Raw genomic sequence first — 16,364 nt, 5'->3', positions numbered from 1 at the left:
TTCCTTTGGCTTTGGATATGTTCTGAAAGTAAATAATATTACAATTTTGATTCGTATATATATATGCTAGTACTTTTTTATCTTTAATCTTCTGAAGCTGTCAGCTTCCTAAAATATTGGCTGTACCGAATTAAAACAAAACATTTATATAATTTTGTTCTCCATTTATCTGATACAGTGAGTGATCTTTTAAAATACAAATCTTAAAACAACATCCTACATTAAGTACAGTTAGGTTTAATGATTGATTACTTTTAAACAGTTTTCTTGGGTTTATTTGAAAGTCTGATATATGATGGTTAGTGATGTACAGTTTTTGTTTATTTGGAAGTTTATATTGTGGATAGTTAGGTACCGCAAGTATGAAGTCACAATGGCTATCAGAATAAAAACGACCTATAAAGCTAAAATTATGAAGCTTTTCCAAGCTCAATTTTTTTCTGAAGAGCTTTAGAACCATGGTAGATAAATGAATCAAATAGACCTGCGACAGTAAAAATACCACCAATAATAGCACAAACTGACGTTAAAAAGTGGACGAAGGATCTTCTCCTTTCAACATACCTTACCATCATGGGTGAAAGTTCATATGATACAAACATGCCAGGTAACGACTCGCGGGAGTCCTTGTTTCTCTTTTGGTGACGGGTAACTGAGAACTGATTCGTGTGAAAAGTGTCTCCACTTAACTTCTCATAAGTGGTGGGAACGATTTTCACATAATATTGGAACGCTACAGAGGATTCTGATGCAATTACTTCTAGGTTATCTAAGGGATGAACTTGGCCTGGGTAGGTGCTACCAAAAGATAGGTGGTTAAATACATGAGAAACATTAGATTCTTTATACTTTCCCATCCGTGCCATATCATGAACGTGCATGTGTCCCACTTCATAACTTTTGCCAGGAGAAATATGGAAGTTTCCAGCGACCCTATTCACTTCTAAGTGACCGTGTAAATAACACCCAGACCCCACTGGTTCTTTATCATCATCTTCCCCAATGCATGGTGTAATTGATCCATCTCTAGGAAATGCCCATCCCTTTCTTCTGTATGCCTCCTTTATATCAGAGCAAGTATTACAGCAAGTCATGTCTTTTGTTTCTGCTCCAAAACAACTCCCACAGTAATCTGCAGGCGGTGGTTCCGTTGCATTTAAAACAGGCTTTGTTCCAACAAGATCTACTTTTTCAGCAGCTTCTGCGACCCAAGATCCATCTGAATTCAAAGGCTGCTTTACTAACGTATGTTGTACGTCTATATCCCTCTGCCCTGACACGTCAATCATATCCAGACTTAAAAACTCGCACGGGACCAGAGGGAACGTCACATTCATATTTATAGACAGTTTATTGCCTCGAGACATATCCACGAATAGTTCGGAGTTGACTTCAGTGGTTAAATAGTATTTTAACTCCGACAGAAAGAGTAGAAGCATAATAGTTCCTGAAATTAACGTCACCGTTGCCCCAGATATCGTTTTTATGCGAAAATCTTCCAAAGTTTTCGGATACGCGTCGAAATCTTTAACTTTTGATGAAAATTGTGACCACATTGACGAAGCCATGCCTAATAAATTAAAAATTACCTAAAACACACAGCAGCATATAAACAAACCTACTGCACCACTCTGCTTATTCGTGCATGACGCTATAGGAAACGAGTCAGTCTGTTTTAAAAGGCTTCTATGGGTTTAAAGTTTCAAATATATGGAGCCCTTTGTCGGAAATCTCAAGGAAATGTGTACAATAATATAAAAACTGGCTAAATCTGGAGCTTTGGTAAAATGTTATCTTGACAATACGCTTTAACGCTACTTTTCGCAGTTGAACCCCCAGTGCGTGCCTATATGCCGAACAGCATACTAATTGCACTTTCAAAGTTCGGTAATCGATTTATATTGAAAAAAAAAACTTGACAATTGTTCAATGATATTATTTGATTTAATAAAATCACACTGAATTATGACGTAAGTGACATTTCACGCGGGTAAAAAAATCGGTTCAAAGGTCACAGCGCCCGAACCAACCACGTTGAAGAACAGTCGTTGTATTTGGAACCAGGAAAACAACTCGCGAATCAATATTTCACTTCATCGGCCATTTTGCAAATAACAGGCAGCATGAACAAGGTGTATATCGGCAATCTACCGCAAGACGTGGCGCTTGAATCACTCTGTGATGTCTTCGCCTCATTCAACATTGAGTTATCTAACGTCGTAGTCAACCAGAAAGGCTTCGCTTTTGCCGACTGCAAAGACGCAAGTCAGACGGACAGAGCCATTGAGTGTCTTAACGGATACGGGTTCGGCGGCAAAGAAATGAGCGTTGAGCACTCCGTACCTCGAGGCTCGCGTAGCAGAAAGGTGCAAGTCCGTAACATCCCTTCTCATCTTAATTGGGAAGAGTTGGACAAGCTGTTGGCGGAATACGGTCTGGTCGAAAATTGCGAACAGGTTTCAACAGAATCAGACACGGCAACGGTTAAAGTGACATACAGTGCAAGAGCGGAGGCTCAATCTGCAATCCGTGATCTTAATGGCAAATCAGTAGAAGGAAGCATCCTTAAAGTTACTCTTCTTCCGGATCCTACAGATGCAAGTCGTCCACCTCGCAATCGCTATGGAAATGGATACGGACCAGGATTCAACGGTCCCCAGCAAGGGGGAGCCTACCCCAACCGACCAAAGAACATCCCAGATCTTCCGACGAGGATGTTGGTCCCAAGCCAATACGTGGGAGCCATCATTGGAAAGGGAGGGGATTCGATTCGAGCAATCACTCAGAAAACTCACGCAAGAATTGACGTTCACCGCAAAGATAACCCGGGAGCAACAGAAAAAGCGATCACCATCAATGGTACTCCAGAAGCGTGTGGAGCAGCTGTGGGAGCAATTCTTGACATCGTACGCGATGAAGATCGTAATGCTCGTCAAGCAGCTGGAACATGGAATGATGATGATATTCCATTGAAAATTCTTGCACACAACTCATTGATTGGTCGCTTGATTGGAAAAGAAGGTCGCAACTTAAAGGCCATCCAAGAGAAAGTGGAAACCAAGATTGCAATATCAAACAGCATGGCTGATATGCAACAGTGCAATGCAGAGCGTACAATCGCAATATATGGTGACAATGATCGCTGTGCTGAAGCAGAAGTCCTGCTGATGGAGAAACTTCGTAGCTGTTATGAGAATGACATGATGATTGCTCAGCAACAACCGCATCAATATCCAGGAATCAACTTCAACCAGTTGTCCATGTTTGGTGGTTTGCAGGGCGGGTATGGGCATCCAGGGATGCGCGAGTATGGCATGAACTACCAGGGACAGAATTTCAGAGGACAAGGTTACAATGGAGATCAACGAGCTCAGATGAGTGAGACCTGCACACTCTATATTCCTGCAGAATCTGTTGGAGCAATGATTGGAAGCAAAGGAAGCCATATTCGAAATATTTCACGCATCGCAAACGCTTCGATTAAGATTGTCCCACCAGAAGATGGTGATGATGAGAAGCAGAGAAGAGTAACCATCATGGGAAGTCCGGAGGGGCAGTGGAAGTCGCAATTCTGCATCTTTGATAAGCTGAAGCAGGAAGGGTTCTTCAATGCTGAGGATGAAAGATTGACATCGGAGATGACGATTCCTGCTGCCATTGTGGGACGTGTGATTGGAAAAGGTGGGAACAACGTTCGTGAACTTCAGCGTCTCACCAGCTCAGAGGTTGTCATTCCACGACAATCTGAAACCGAAGGATTGGAGGAAGTTCCGGTTAAGATTTGTGGAAATTTTTTCGCAAATCAATCGGCTCAGAGGAAGATCAGAGAGATGTTGATGAAGTCCAGAGAGGCAGAACGTATTGGAAAGATGCGCGAACGCCAGAATCTACCAGTTCCTGGACCCGGACCAGTTACAGTCAACAACTAGGAGCCCACTACCACACAACCTTGTGTTTCGGACTGTTACATAACAACTAACCATTACACCCCATGCTAATTCTTTGTTAACTGATCCTCCTAGTTTCATGGACATGCACATGTAATCTAGCTATTCATTAGTTGTGTTAAATTTCTGTTCTGTGGTGTTTTCTTTAAATCAAGTCCCAAAAGTAGAACTTAATTCTGCTTTCGTTCCTGTTCTGGTGCCCAATGCATGCCAACTGTAAAATTGAATGTTTGAAAAACCAATCTCGTGGTTGAGTAGTTTTGCCCCCAACATCCGGCGTACGCTGCTAAGTGGGTTAAGTTGTTTGCGAAATTACGTTAAAATTACTTTCAAAATTACGTTTTTACTGGGTTAAAACGCAGAGATACGATAGCCGAGCATATCTCTACCATTTCGGCAATTTTTTACTCTTTTTTTAAATACTTTTCTTTTTAAGTCGGGGGGGGGGATTTTTTTCTTGCAGTTTGTAGCGATTTCCTTATTTTTGTATTTTTATTTTTTACGTTTTGAAGCCGGTTGCTGCCGCCTAATTGTGTTTCAAGTTTTGGTTGAAAGCCACCGTTTCATTGGCTCAGTAAAAATCAACTGAAGCTGTATTGATCTAAAAAACTCAACGGCATTTTAAGTTTTGTTCGTTTTTGACCCAGACCCGCATAAACTTGACCCAGGACTGCACCAGTGATTCAGAAAAGCCTAAATATCATTTGGGAATCCACGTGATTATTGAACACTGGATTGATGGATATTCACTATCCAACCATGTACAGATTGTGATGTCATAATGTGTATCTATCCGAACCTGACCAACAGCTGTTATGATGTCATAAATGGTGTAAAAACCACGGAGAAAAAGTAGTAATTAGAACGTTGCTGTAACTATGGTCTCCCATATTCGGTAAATGTGACTATATTATCGTAGCCGTGATTTGCTTGTTTGTAAATTTGGTTACATTTGGATCCGGTAACATTGCTGTAACCACTTGGATTTAAAATGCATACAAACTGCACCAAATGTAATCATTCAAAACTGTACATTGCGTGTTCCTATGTAGGTTTTTGTTTAGGAGCCAGTAGGGTAAAAACTGTTAACTGAAGAAGCATTGAACTGAAATTTGAAGGTAATAATGAATGCTCTATGATACTAAGTGCGCAATAGCTGACAGTAACCCTTGGTCAAGCTACTTATCGGTCATACCCCGAGTCCAGTGGTCACTAAAGAATTGATTAAAATAATAGTGTACTCTTTAAGAGATACTTAAGGGTGATAATATAAAAATAATGGCACCTGGAATGTGCAATTATTGAATGGTTGATTAAACCTTGTATTCTTACATAAAAACTAAATCATTTATGTATGCCTATACTGTTACTAATTAATTGAGATCCTATTGTGACATCACACGTTTTATTGTTAGGTAACATTAAAGATCCAAAAAAAATGGGTCGAGTAAGTTGGCATCATGTTGAGGAAGATGAAACGGTCGATTTATTGCAATCCACAAGCGATGATGACAATGTGACATCACAAAGAAGAATGTCTGATGATAATGTGAGGTATAAGAGTCAAAAGTGCTAAAATTATATTGAATTTGGCAAAGTTTTCACCTGGGTGGACATGTGTGTTTTGTGGTGGGTGTTGGGCTTAGTATAATATTTGTCATTGATAAACAAGACGCCTTGTGTAAATACAAGTTGAAGCATTACTTTCAATGATGTCTTTAACTATAGTCAAGTCTGCAGCACCTAATTAACTGGAATGCGTGTAGGTTAGGAGTAGGTTCAGTTTTTTAATCTTAGAAAGTGGATTTAAACACTTTACGTAAAGAGTTCGTGTGTCAGCATTGGTTTAGTGTTTGTTATCAGAAGACAAACATGGCGCTTCGTCAACGCTTTTTAAAGTAAGGCAAGCTATCTTATGTGTTTAATATTTCATGAATGTGCTCGTCCTGTGCAATTATGTATGTGTTTGAGAATTAAAACTTTGTGTGTGGTTCCGTGCACTTTTGCAAACAGTATTGCAAAACAAACATTTTGTTCATCATATTTATGTTTACAATGTGACAGTGGTATATGATGTACAATACCAGACTCCATATAAATGATAGCTTATGCAGATTACATTGACAAAATGACATAAACCGTATAATTTTAATCAATATATGCCATATAAACAGAGTATTTCATATTATGCTTTCTATTAAAAATGGTGCAATGTTCAAGTTTACTCTCCTTGCAAATTAAAGCAACTTTTCCATAAGTAGAGTTGCCAATTTTTAATTAAACTTCATGGGTTATATCAGTATTAAATACTTTAGGGTAACGGGTCAACTCTGGCTTAAATCCTAGAACCCATGGCGTGCCACCTTATGGGACTTATAAATACTTTTTTATAACAGGAGTTAGGGATGCACATTACAGAATTTCGAATCTATGAGATTCGAATCCTTTTGTATTCGAATCTAATTACGGGATTCGGTATTCTGTTTAATGACGTCATCACACGTCATCTCATAAACTATATTAACAATTTTTGAAACTTATTAATTTTGAAAAAAAATATTTTTGTGTTTGTGGGACTTTCGAGAGTAAACGTTTCGTAACGTCTTTTCATAGCCTGCTATACGTTTCATGACGCAAAAACTACCCAATAGTACAATTTTTGATCATTTTACAGCTCATGACCCAACAAGGCTGCTATGAAAGGGTCAATAAACTGACTTTTGTGGGTAAAATTTCTTTTTCCTATAAATATAAAAAGATTCGAAATTCTAGATTCGGAATTCTAGATTCGAAATAAAGTATTCTAGGATATCCTAGAATACCTAATTATTCTGTAATGTGCATCCCTAACAGGAGTTTAAACCTCAGCCCGCGTGTTATACAACCATCATCTGGCAACAAAGCTCTGGATGAAACAAAATATAAATATTCTCTCATCTCCGTTCTTGTGATTGGAATCATCCTAATTATGATGGTTAACATTGGACTTGGATATCGTAAATGTCACAATAATGAACAACAACAACAACAACAACAACAACAACAACAACAACAAGGTATTATTATATAACACACATAGCAGTATGTTTTTTTTACTGAAAGGTACTGGGTTCAAATCTTGCTGCTGGTGGCCAGTGTAATTACAAAGAAAAGATATATTTAATTGTATATAGAATATAGATAATATATTATTTCAAATATTGCATTAAATAACCAATAAATAACAAATCGCTACATATAACAAAAACAATCATGAATGGCAAACCGTATTAAACTAACAACAATGAGTGTAACTGTATGAAATTTGCACAAATTTGGGAGCTTTGCACAAATTTGGGTATTAAGTTATAGAAGCCCTTGTTCCTGAGTTAACACGCTACAAGTATGTTCTCCTTTCCCATGGAATGCAATGAATGTTTATATAACAAACCACCAACCAAGTCTGATATCACAACATTTGATAAACAAAACACATTCTCAATTTGCAACGCTGTTAATATTATGAAACCAAATGTTTTTTGGTCTATTTCCATTTGTGCATCAACACCATTACACCAAACAACATAGTAATAGTGACTCCCACAATGCTTCACAACATGCAATATGACCCTTCCCTGCTCCATGTTTGACTTCCAATTGATTTTGTTTTCCTGTTGCCGACACACCATATATATACAACCAACCAAGCTACATCTTGATCAAAGGGCCAATTGCAAATCGTAACCGCAAGATGCACATACACATAAATAGTAATGTCAAAAACAGAACTTACCAGCCGCCATATTTGTTTATTATGTATTTGTGCTTTGTTTACCAATCGAGTACTAGGTTCCGTAAATATAGTAAGAATAAGTTGCACTGTTTATAGTAGTTTGTACATGAAGTCTCTTCACTCTATTTTAATTAACAAACCACTAAACTAAAACTGGTCTGTGTAGAGATATGTCGACATATATAACATTATACAAATCATCCCTTCTACAAAATTTAGAACCAAAATATTAAATGAAAAGAGTTAATGAGTGTCTGTAGTTGTAGGGCTAATTAATTAGGCTTAACTTACAAACAAAAACTTACAAAGTTTGTAATTTGTATATTTTTCCAGCCCACCCATCTAAGCACGTACCACCATCACAAGATCTATGTATGGATGAAACAACGGGGTTAAAGTTTCCATGGCAGAAATACAGGTGAATATGTTTTGATTGCAAATCTGTTTAATGTAAAAACTTGTGCTTCTGTTTTGTATGACTGAGTTTACGATGATAATATCATAAAATATATGAATGGGACATTCAGTTTCTAGGAAAACAGTTATTTAGTCCAGAAGTTACTGTCTTACTTATATACCTATAGCTCTGTATTGCATAGTATAACTTCTTTAATACATAAGTAATTAAGTATATAGGCTATACTCCTTTACTAATAGGTTGTGAACTGTGGTGCTAACTGAGTATTTGATCATTTTAACCTCTATTCATATTCATCTTTCTTAGGTTACCAGATAAAGTTGAGCCATCTAGTTACCATATCCATCTACATCCTAATTTCACTCATGAAAACTACACGGGACAAGTAGAAATTAACATTACCATTATTGACACTGCCGAGTTTGTCATTCTGCACACTAGGGGGCAAAAGATACTCTCGGCCACGTTAACACCCGCTGAGAATTCTCCTGGAAAACAAGAAAGTTACAAAGCAACAAAAACTCTCTTCTGCATCAAAAACGACATGGTTGCATTTCACTTCAATAAGAAACTGAAGGCATGGGACAAATATTCACTACTGATCGACTTTAACGGCAACTTGACTTTTTCTCTTGGAGGTTTTTACCTCAGTAAATATAAAAACCAACAAGGCAAAGAAACCGTGATTGGAGCCACTCAATTTGAACCCACAGATGCAAGAGCTGCATTCCCATGTTTTGATGAGCCAGCTTATAAGGTAAGCTGTTGTTTTCTTGGTATTTTATTCTGTTTTAGTGGTCAGAAACGAAAAGGTTAAACAATTGATTTTTTGTTTTAATTTAACAGGGTTGCTGAATAAACACATTTTTTCTTTTCTTTAGTAAAATATACTTATATGCACAGCTTGGTTAGAAGAGTTCATTCCAGACCCAATGTATAACTCTTACTAAGTTAAATAACTCTGATAAACTTACTACTACCGTAAAATAATGCAGAAAATGTTTAAATGCCAGAAAATATTGTTGTTTTTCAACAAAGACTAATGTTATGCAAATTATGTCAAGTATTTGAAGTAGACTTTGTTTCTGCATAGTAAAGGAATTGTTTTGCTTGCTTTAATTTCCGAGCTGCACTTTATTTCTCGCCTGCTTCTTACTCCCCTTAGCTGTGCAACTCGTGCATAATTCATTAGCTTGTCATTCGGTACGTTCGTTTGAGCCGCACCAAAACAACCGGAGCCTTACTTGTTTTTTACCTGATGAATAATAACAGGCAAACTTTTCTCTGTCGATGGTGCGAGAAAGAGGAGTCCACACTCTTTTCAACACGCCCTTGCAATCTACCACTCCACTAGGAGGCGATATTGAGCGTGATGACTTCCAACCAACAGTGAGGATGAGCACATACCTCGTGGCGTTTATTGTTTCTGATTTCGTCAAAATTTCTAACAGAACATCAACTGGAGTAGAGGTGATTATAATTATGTTATGTAGACTTGACAGCGAGCGTGAAGTGTTTTATGCACCATTTGTGTCTGGTGTAGAAGAAGACACCCAAATTATAACTGGCCAGCGAGCATGAGGTGTATAAATACCGCGTGTGTATGCTGTATAAGAACACATCGATAATATGACTTGACAGTGAGCATGAGTTGCATACAACATTTTCCTTGGTGGAAAGTAGATACTAAGACCCATATCTCAAGCTGTCACCTCATTTCTTCAATTCTACATTTATCCTGTTGTTGTTTTTAACCCAATCCTTTTTACCCAGGTATCAGTTTATGCATCCAAGGACAAACTTGATCAGCTTAACTATGCGTTACACTTTGCATGTAAAGTGCTCACGTATTTCGAGAATTTGTTCAAAATTCCCTTCCCTCTTCCGAAGATGGACCTTGTGGCTGTTCCTGATTTTGCAGCAGGTGAAAAACTAGAACTATTGGCCTGTGAATATTTAATACGAAGCCCTGGTTCGCCTGTCTCCAACCCAGAGGTTACAGATTCCAAGCTTGTCTCTGTTACCACTGTGGGCGTATGTGTCCTTGCTCAAGACACTTAACAGCAATTGGTCCAATGTGGTCATAAATGGGATATCTAAAACTATAAATTGTCAGCCATTTAGAAAAACTCCATGCAAGGATAAATAGGTTACATTTATTCATTAAAAAAATTAGCAAAATTCATTCATTTTAACATTACTTGCTTTCCAGGAGCCATGGAAAACTGGGGTTTGGTGACGTACAGGGAAACAGCATTACTGTACGACCCCATGACCTCATCTGTTAAAGATAAACAATGGGTGGCCACCGTTATCGCTCATGAGTTGTCACATCAATGGTTTGGAAACTTGGTCACCATGGAATGGTGGAATGATCTGTGGCTTAATGAAGGTTTGTGATGTCATAATTTGTTTCTGTGATGTCACTATACAGTTAGGGTGAATATGGAAATAATGTGCCAGCCCTGGCCTAAATCCAGATTCCCTGGCGTGATTACCTATAGCTTGCTATAAGACCTTACCCATATGGTACAGAGTGTGATATCATGCATACATAGTGATTATATACTGTGTAGTCATGATTGTACTGTGTAGTCATGATAAACTTGAAAGACCATAAAATGATTTACAAGATTAGTGGTAAATCTGTGTTTTCTTGTGCTGGTTCATAAATGTATAGAAACGGGTTAGGCTTGATTGTTTTTCCAATGCACCATTTTGCTGTTTTGTGTCCTTATTACGGAACATGGTATATGTATAGGGAAGTGGTGTGTGGAACATTATTTCACCTTCTTTCCTATGCACAACCTCATACCTCAATAAATCTCCAGGTTTTGCAAGTTATATGGAGTTTGCTGGAGTTAATGCTGTTGAACCTCAGTGGTCGATCATGTCTGAATTCCCGCTACGTCATGCTATGCGAGCGTTTTCCACTGACTCATCAAATTTCACTCACCCCATCACAGTGAATGTGACAAACTCAAAGGAAATCAACGAAATTTTCGACAATATAAGTTACAGCAAAGGTGACTTAGCTAAGAAATATTAATTTATCAATACCCACTACTATCATACACTTAGCTATTAACCCATTCCATTATACCCTCAATGTCTAGACAGTTAAACCTACGTCAACCAACCACACCATACATACCAAGCTAACTCCAAACACACTGACGCTGAACATGAGGTTGTAGGGTAGTCAGACCTACTGAAATATTCTGCAGTGAATTACAACCAGTCAGTTAGAATTGTTTTATTCAAAGTGTTTTGTTTCATACATAAGGTGTATAAAACAGAACACTTGTGTAGTCATGTTATAACAACTGCCGTTGCTACACCACGTGATGAGGAATAGCTTTTATTTATTTATATATAAGACTTATACACAACACCACTGTACACTTACAACTTAACCTATAACCCCCACCTACAGGGGCTTGTATCATCTACATGCTTGCTGATCTGCTTGGAAAAGTTTTCTTTCAAGGCGTGAACACATACTTGAACACATATAAGTTCGACAATGCAGAAAACTCTTACCTGATCCAAAAAGTTTCAATAGCAGCAAGGAAAAGTCACCCAGATATTGATATTCAGGTTAGAATTATAAAGTTTATGTTCTTCTGCATTCATGTCAACTATTTTCTAACAAATTTAAAGTATGTATTTATGTATTTGGGTAAAAGAACGACTGTGAAAAAAATCACTTTGTAGCGTACCTCGCAATAGGACATCAACTACAGTAGAATCATTTTGTGTCGATTTTTCAAATGTTTAATGACCATTTGTTGCTATTTTATGTTTGTTCTTCACTGCAAGTTTCTCGTTGCAAAATGTATGATTTCTATTCCAGGCGATGATGAAAACATGGACCACACTTCCTGGCTTCCCATTGGTTGATGTAAATTTGAATGGAAACAAGGTTTAACCAATCACTGAACAAAGTTCTAAAATATTTATTCCTGCTTTTTCTAAAAACTTTTTGTACATTGTAATGAGGGCAGAAAAGAAAGTTTTTTTTTGTTTATGAAGATGGAATAGAACATTAAGTAACAATTTTACCCTTGTCCTTAGTTTGTGTGGGAGTAACAGTTTCATTTTAAGTGTTCGTTGTTGTTGTGCAGTTACTGTAGTAAAGTAAAAAGCCTAATACTTTAAATATTCCCTTTATAGTTGTCTGTGTCGCAATCAAGATTTCTCTACCCAACTTCCGACGCTCAAGTATCTAGCTCCTCCGTGTGGCATATTCCTCTATCTTACGTCACGGATGTTGACCCCATGCACCCGACGAAGGTCCTGCTTGACGCTGAGCATGCGGTGTTCACGCTACCACAATCTGTGCAGTGGGTAAAATTAAACCACAACCAAACAGGATATTACCAGGTACATTATGACTTGGTAGCATTTGTTAAACAGGTATATTCCATATTCCAATTGAAAAGAAACACCAAAAGGCACCCAATATGTTACTTCATAATTCCCCAATAAATTACTTCATTTTTCAACAGCCCTAATCATTGCTATTTCATGTAATTGCAAAAAAAGCAGTGCCTATTTGGTCCTATGTATCTAACTCTTTTTTCTTGTTTGTGTATAAAATGTGTATAAATATGCCAACACTATCAGGATATTATTATTTATTTTTAGTCTATAACAAACAATTTTGTAAAACATTTGCTGTTTCATCCTCCAATATATTTTATACCAAAAACCTTATTTTTCCGTCACTTTTTATAATTAATTTGTACAAGCTTCATTATGCAATACCAATCTGTATTGACAGGTCAATTATGATGCAGCAATGTGGTCACAATTAATTAACGCTTTGAACGCCAATCCAAACGCTTTCTCTGTAAGCGACCGTTCTGGGCTGATATCAGATGCATTCGAGGCAGCAAGGGTGGGAAAACTTAATTATAACGAAGTTTTCCGTTTGCTGGGATTTATATCACAAGAGAAGATGTATGCTCCTATTGTGACCGCTGTTAGTGGGTTACGGTATATTAGCCATATACTCAAGTAAGTTGGGGTTTTACTCTGAAGTAGTTCTTGTTTGGTGTAGCTGACAATTTAGAAAACCTGTAGGGTTCAGTGGGTTAGAGCAATTGCTTTTAAGTGTCTTGCACAAGGGCACATACGCCTACAATAGTACCAGAATCGAGCCTCAATCCCAAAAACTATGGCTGGAGGCAGGCGTGCCAACCAGTTTGCAATGGTGCTGGACTGTCTTTTCTTGCAGCATGGCAAACTATATATTGGTTACAATTAACCTTTCATAGTTTAATATATACCATGTATAGCAGCAGGAGTAAAAAATATTTGAGTAAACTTATATTTATACTTGAAACAGATTAAATTTTAGTTTGCTTTCAGGGTTCAACTTGATGAAGAGGCTCGTAACCAGCTGTCGAGTTTCACAAAAACTTTGTTTGAAAATCTTTACGAGGAGCTATCATGGAAGAATCGAAGCTCATTCAACCGTAACCAGATGAAACTTCAAACCACCATCACTAGTGTGATGTGCAGGTAACGTTTTATTTCTAATCGCTTATAATTCAAAATAGTTAATAATTTAAGAAAAAGTGAAAAATCAAAATTTTATGAAAATAACTTTTTTTCTTGTTCTGTCAAAGTTTAAACTTTTTTATTCAAAGTTGTGAATAGAAATTCAAGCTTGGGAATCCTTCATTTGATTTCTATGTTAGTTTTTAAATTTCTGTTGCAGTGTGAAACACAAGCCCTGCATTGATGAAGCTTTGCTTCGTTTTAAACAATGGAAAGAAGAAGAGAAAGCAATTCCTCCAGATGATGTTCCTATTGTATTTGAAGCAGGTAGATTATGCATACATAGGTGTAATGCTTGGGTTTGGGGTGATGTCAACCGATTTTTGAAACGTGGGAATATCCTATGTTTTAGCACCACAGTTTTGCATCTACAACAGCTTTTACACTGCTGTTAGATGTCTTACAAATAAGCAGAACCAAAGTGTGTTACAATCGGCACATTAATTAATGCGGTTCACTGTAACGCGTATGACCTCTAATGTATCAAACATATTCCTTAACTTAGGTGGTGAATGGTTTCCCAGTGATTCCATTATGTAATATTTCTGCAGCATCCTTACACGGAACACTTGAAGACTGGCAACACTTGTGGGAAACCTTTATTAACTCAACTGATCCAAACTTAAAACAGAAGATTTTGCTAGGCGTGGCACAAACAACTCGACTTGACAAAATATTGTTTCTACAATCTGAGTTTCTTAAAGGGGAAACTATTCGTTCTCAAGTATGTATATTCAGCCTGGCAGTGAGCATGAGGTGTAGACTACCTGTTTATCTGGTGTATAAGAAGACACTCTTGTAACATGTTATAACTTAACAGTAAGCATGAGAAGTAAGGTTCTGTATAATATATGGAAAACACCCATGTTATAACTAGATAGTGAACGTGGAAACTCTGTATATTCTGGTTTATAAAGTAACTTGGGGTAATTACTAATTAGACAACTCAGGCCTAAACACGGGGTCACCCGGTGTGCCTATTTGTAAGACCCCTGCCATATACAATAACTAACTCTAGCTGTTTAACACTTTGCACCCAGGATGCCCAAACGCTTGTTTCTGGATTGACAACAAACTTAGTTGGTGGAACAATAACTTGGAGGTTCGTGAAGCAACATTGGGAGCAAATTGTTGAAAAAATCTCCATATCTGGTTTCGCTATGCGGTCAATTATTAAACTGTGTTTAGGTAAGTACTGTGGTGTAATTTTAATTGTGTTTTTCTAGGTCATAGTTCATATGTTGTATATACATTGATATGTTGTGTACAACACTATAGCTACCTCACCATTAAGCTCAAAGGGTGCGGTACATCTCAGTAAGTAGTCAAAACCTACTGAATTGTAGCCAAACGTATGAAAAAGCAAATTCAAATTAGGCAGCAACAAGTTTCTTCGGTAGTTGAAAATAGTAAAAATACCACATTCTAAATACTTTATTTAAATTGCTTTCACTTCTTGTTAGATTTAATCACGGACCATGGAGAAGTGGAAGCAGCCAGAAGTTTTTTCATTTCCAAGGGAATCGGTGAAATGAAATCTGTGCTTCGAAATTTGGAGAATTCTGCAGTTAACGCATACTGGGCTAAAACAAGATTGCCGGAAGTGAAGCTTTGGTTGAAAGACCAATCCAGAAGCAGAAGACCCTAATTTATTTCCATTTTATAATGTTTTATTTGCAGATTTTAATGTACTTGTAGTTTTTCGCAGTCTTGTTGCAAAGAGTTTTATTTGCAATTTTTGTTAATTTTGTCCGTTTTTACTGAAGATTTTACTAAAACTATAATTTTGTTTTGAGTCTAGCTTTCATCTTCACTGCAATTATGAGCAGAGCAGAAGGTTTTATGTGATGCCAGATATAGTTATGCAAAGTTTTTATGTTTTTGTTCTTTGTTGTAAATGTTATTGAAAAAAAGAAATTGTTTTCTGCTTCCTAAATTATGCTGTTAATTATCGCTTTCAATTTACAATTTCATTCTTTTTTTGCTTGTTAGATTTTGCTATATGTTATCAATGCATTATTTAAGTCAGTTTTGAAATTGTATCATCTTTCTAATAACCTTCAGTGCCATTTTTAAACTTTGTTGTGGTTTGTCAACAATTCATTTTGTGACAATCTCTGCTGACAAAAGATCAGATGTTGCCCATTTGTGCCTATAGATTTTAGTGTCATATTTGCACCATTATTTCGTTTTCTTTGAAGATTTTTTGAGTTGTGTCTGTATTTTAAGGGTCCGTGCAATTAAAAACGGTATACGGTTTAATACGCGAATTCTTAAGTGGTTTCGTCATTTAAATATACTTGCATTTATTCTATGTAAAAAACTCCCCGCTCCAGTTAAAATAGTAGCTGATGGGCACCAGACCGTGCGATGACGTCATATGTTGACGTCGATCAGCTGATTCCATCAACAAATCGTAGGATGTGTCTTAGCTACGTAAGTAATGACGTTTTTTACCAAGTGGGCGACTAAAACTTTAAATAAGCCGTAGTGTTTATTGACTCATCTTATGAAGGTATTTAAGAATACGTAACAACTTGGTGTGCTTTGCATAAACTGCAAACGCATTGCCAGTGTTGTGCAACCTCTTTATAGTGTTGTAAATTTCACGCAGGTCGTTCATGGTTTAAAGTAGCTCTGTCTTACTGGCGTTTATGTC

The 16,364-nt window shown here is 37.1% G+C and overlaps 3 protein-coding genes across 6 annotated transcripts; 2 read left to right on the top strand and 1 right to left on the bottom strand.

Moving 5' to 3' along the window:
* Positions 1-143: 143 nt before the first annotated feature.
* On the bottom strand, positions 144-1,717 carry LOC149727190 (endoplasmic reticulum-Golgi intermediate compartment protein 3-like). The gene has a single exon (XM_089889745.1). It carries the CDS (start codon positions 1,566-1,568, stop codon positions 411-413), a length of 1,158 nt encoding a protein of 385 aa, XP_089745871.1. The 5' UTR covers positions 1,569-1,717; the 3' UTR covers positions 144-410.
* Positions 1,718-2,006: 289 nt separating this feature from the next.
* LOC149727189 (insulin-like growth factor 2 mRNA-binding protein 1) lies at positions 2,007-4,999 on the top strand. Its single transcript, XM_089889737.1, has one exon. It carries the CDS (start codon positions 2,124-2,126, stop codon positions 3,927-3,929), a length of 1,806 nt encoding a protein of 601 aa, XP_089745863.1. The 5' UTR covers positions 2,007-2,123; the 3' UTR covers positions 3,930-4,999.
* LOC149727188 (endoplasmic reticulum aminopeptidase 2-like) lies at positions 4,938-15,967 on the top strand. Of its 4 annotated transcripts, none has more exons than XM_089889721.1 (18): positions 4,938-5,065; positions 5,363-5,501; positions 6,801-6,978; positions 8,052-8,137; positions 8,444-8,894; positions 9,410-9,607; positions 9,911-10,061; positions 10,350-10,529; positions 10,969-11,163; positions 11,574-11,737; positions 11,994-12,062; positions 12,314-12,523; positions 12,924-13,159; positions 13,514-13,666; positions 13,866-13,972; positions 14,257-14,429; positions 14,746-14,893; positions 15,169-15,967. In XM_089889721.1, the coding sequence occupies exons 2-18, from the start codon at positions 5,386-5,388 to the stop codon at positions 15,351-15,353; spliced, it is 3,000 nt and encodes a 999-aa protein (XP_089745847.1). In that variant the 5' UTR covers positions 4,938-5,065; positions 5,363-5,385; the 3' UTR covers positions 15,354-15,967. The 4 variants fall into 4 exon arrangements, with proteins under 4 accessions (XP_089745847.1, XP_089745846.1, XP_089745845.1 ...); XM_089889720.1 differs by having other exon boundaries at positions 6,801-6,981; XM_089889719.1 differs by having other exon boundaries at positions 6,801-6,984.
* Positions 15,968-16,364: the final 397 nt, after the last annotated feature.

Source organism: Ciona robusta, chromosome 12, assembly GCF_009617815.1.
Source record: "Ciona robusta chromosome 12, ASM961781v2".
In the NCBI taxonomy this organism is placed as follows: Eukaryota; Metazoa; Chordata; class Ascidiacea; order Phlebobranchia; family Cionidae; genus Ciona; species Ciona robusta.
Note: the sequence above shows the minus strand (reverse complement) of the source record. Positions and strands in the feature narration are given on the sequence as shown.

Bases quoted from the DNA above. Each gene is read 5' to 3' on its own strand.
- LOC149727190 (XM_089889745.1), bottom strand. From the start codon at position 1,568: ATGGCTTCGTCAATGTGGTCACAATTTTCATCAAAAGTTAAAGATTTC.
- LOC149727188 (XM_089889717.1), top strand. From the start codon at position 5,386: ATGGGTCGAGTAAGTTGGCATCATGTTGAGGAAGATGAAACGGTCGAT. The intron at 11,164-11,573 runs GTGACTTAGCTA...CCCCACCTACAG, and splicing joins CAATATAAGTTACAGCAAAG to GGGCTTGTATCATCTACATG. The intron at 11,738-11,993 runs GTTAGAATTATA...TTTCTATTCCAG, and splicing joins ACCCAGATATTGATATTCAG to GCGATGATGAAAACATGGAC.
- LOC149727189 (XM_089889737.1), top strand. From the start codon at position 2,124: ATGAACAAGGTGTATATCGGCAATCTACCGCAAGACGTGGCGCTTGAA.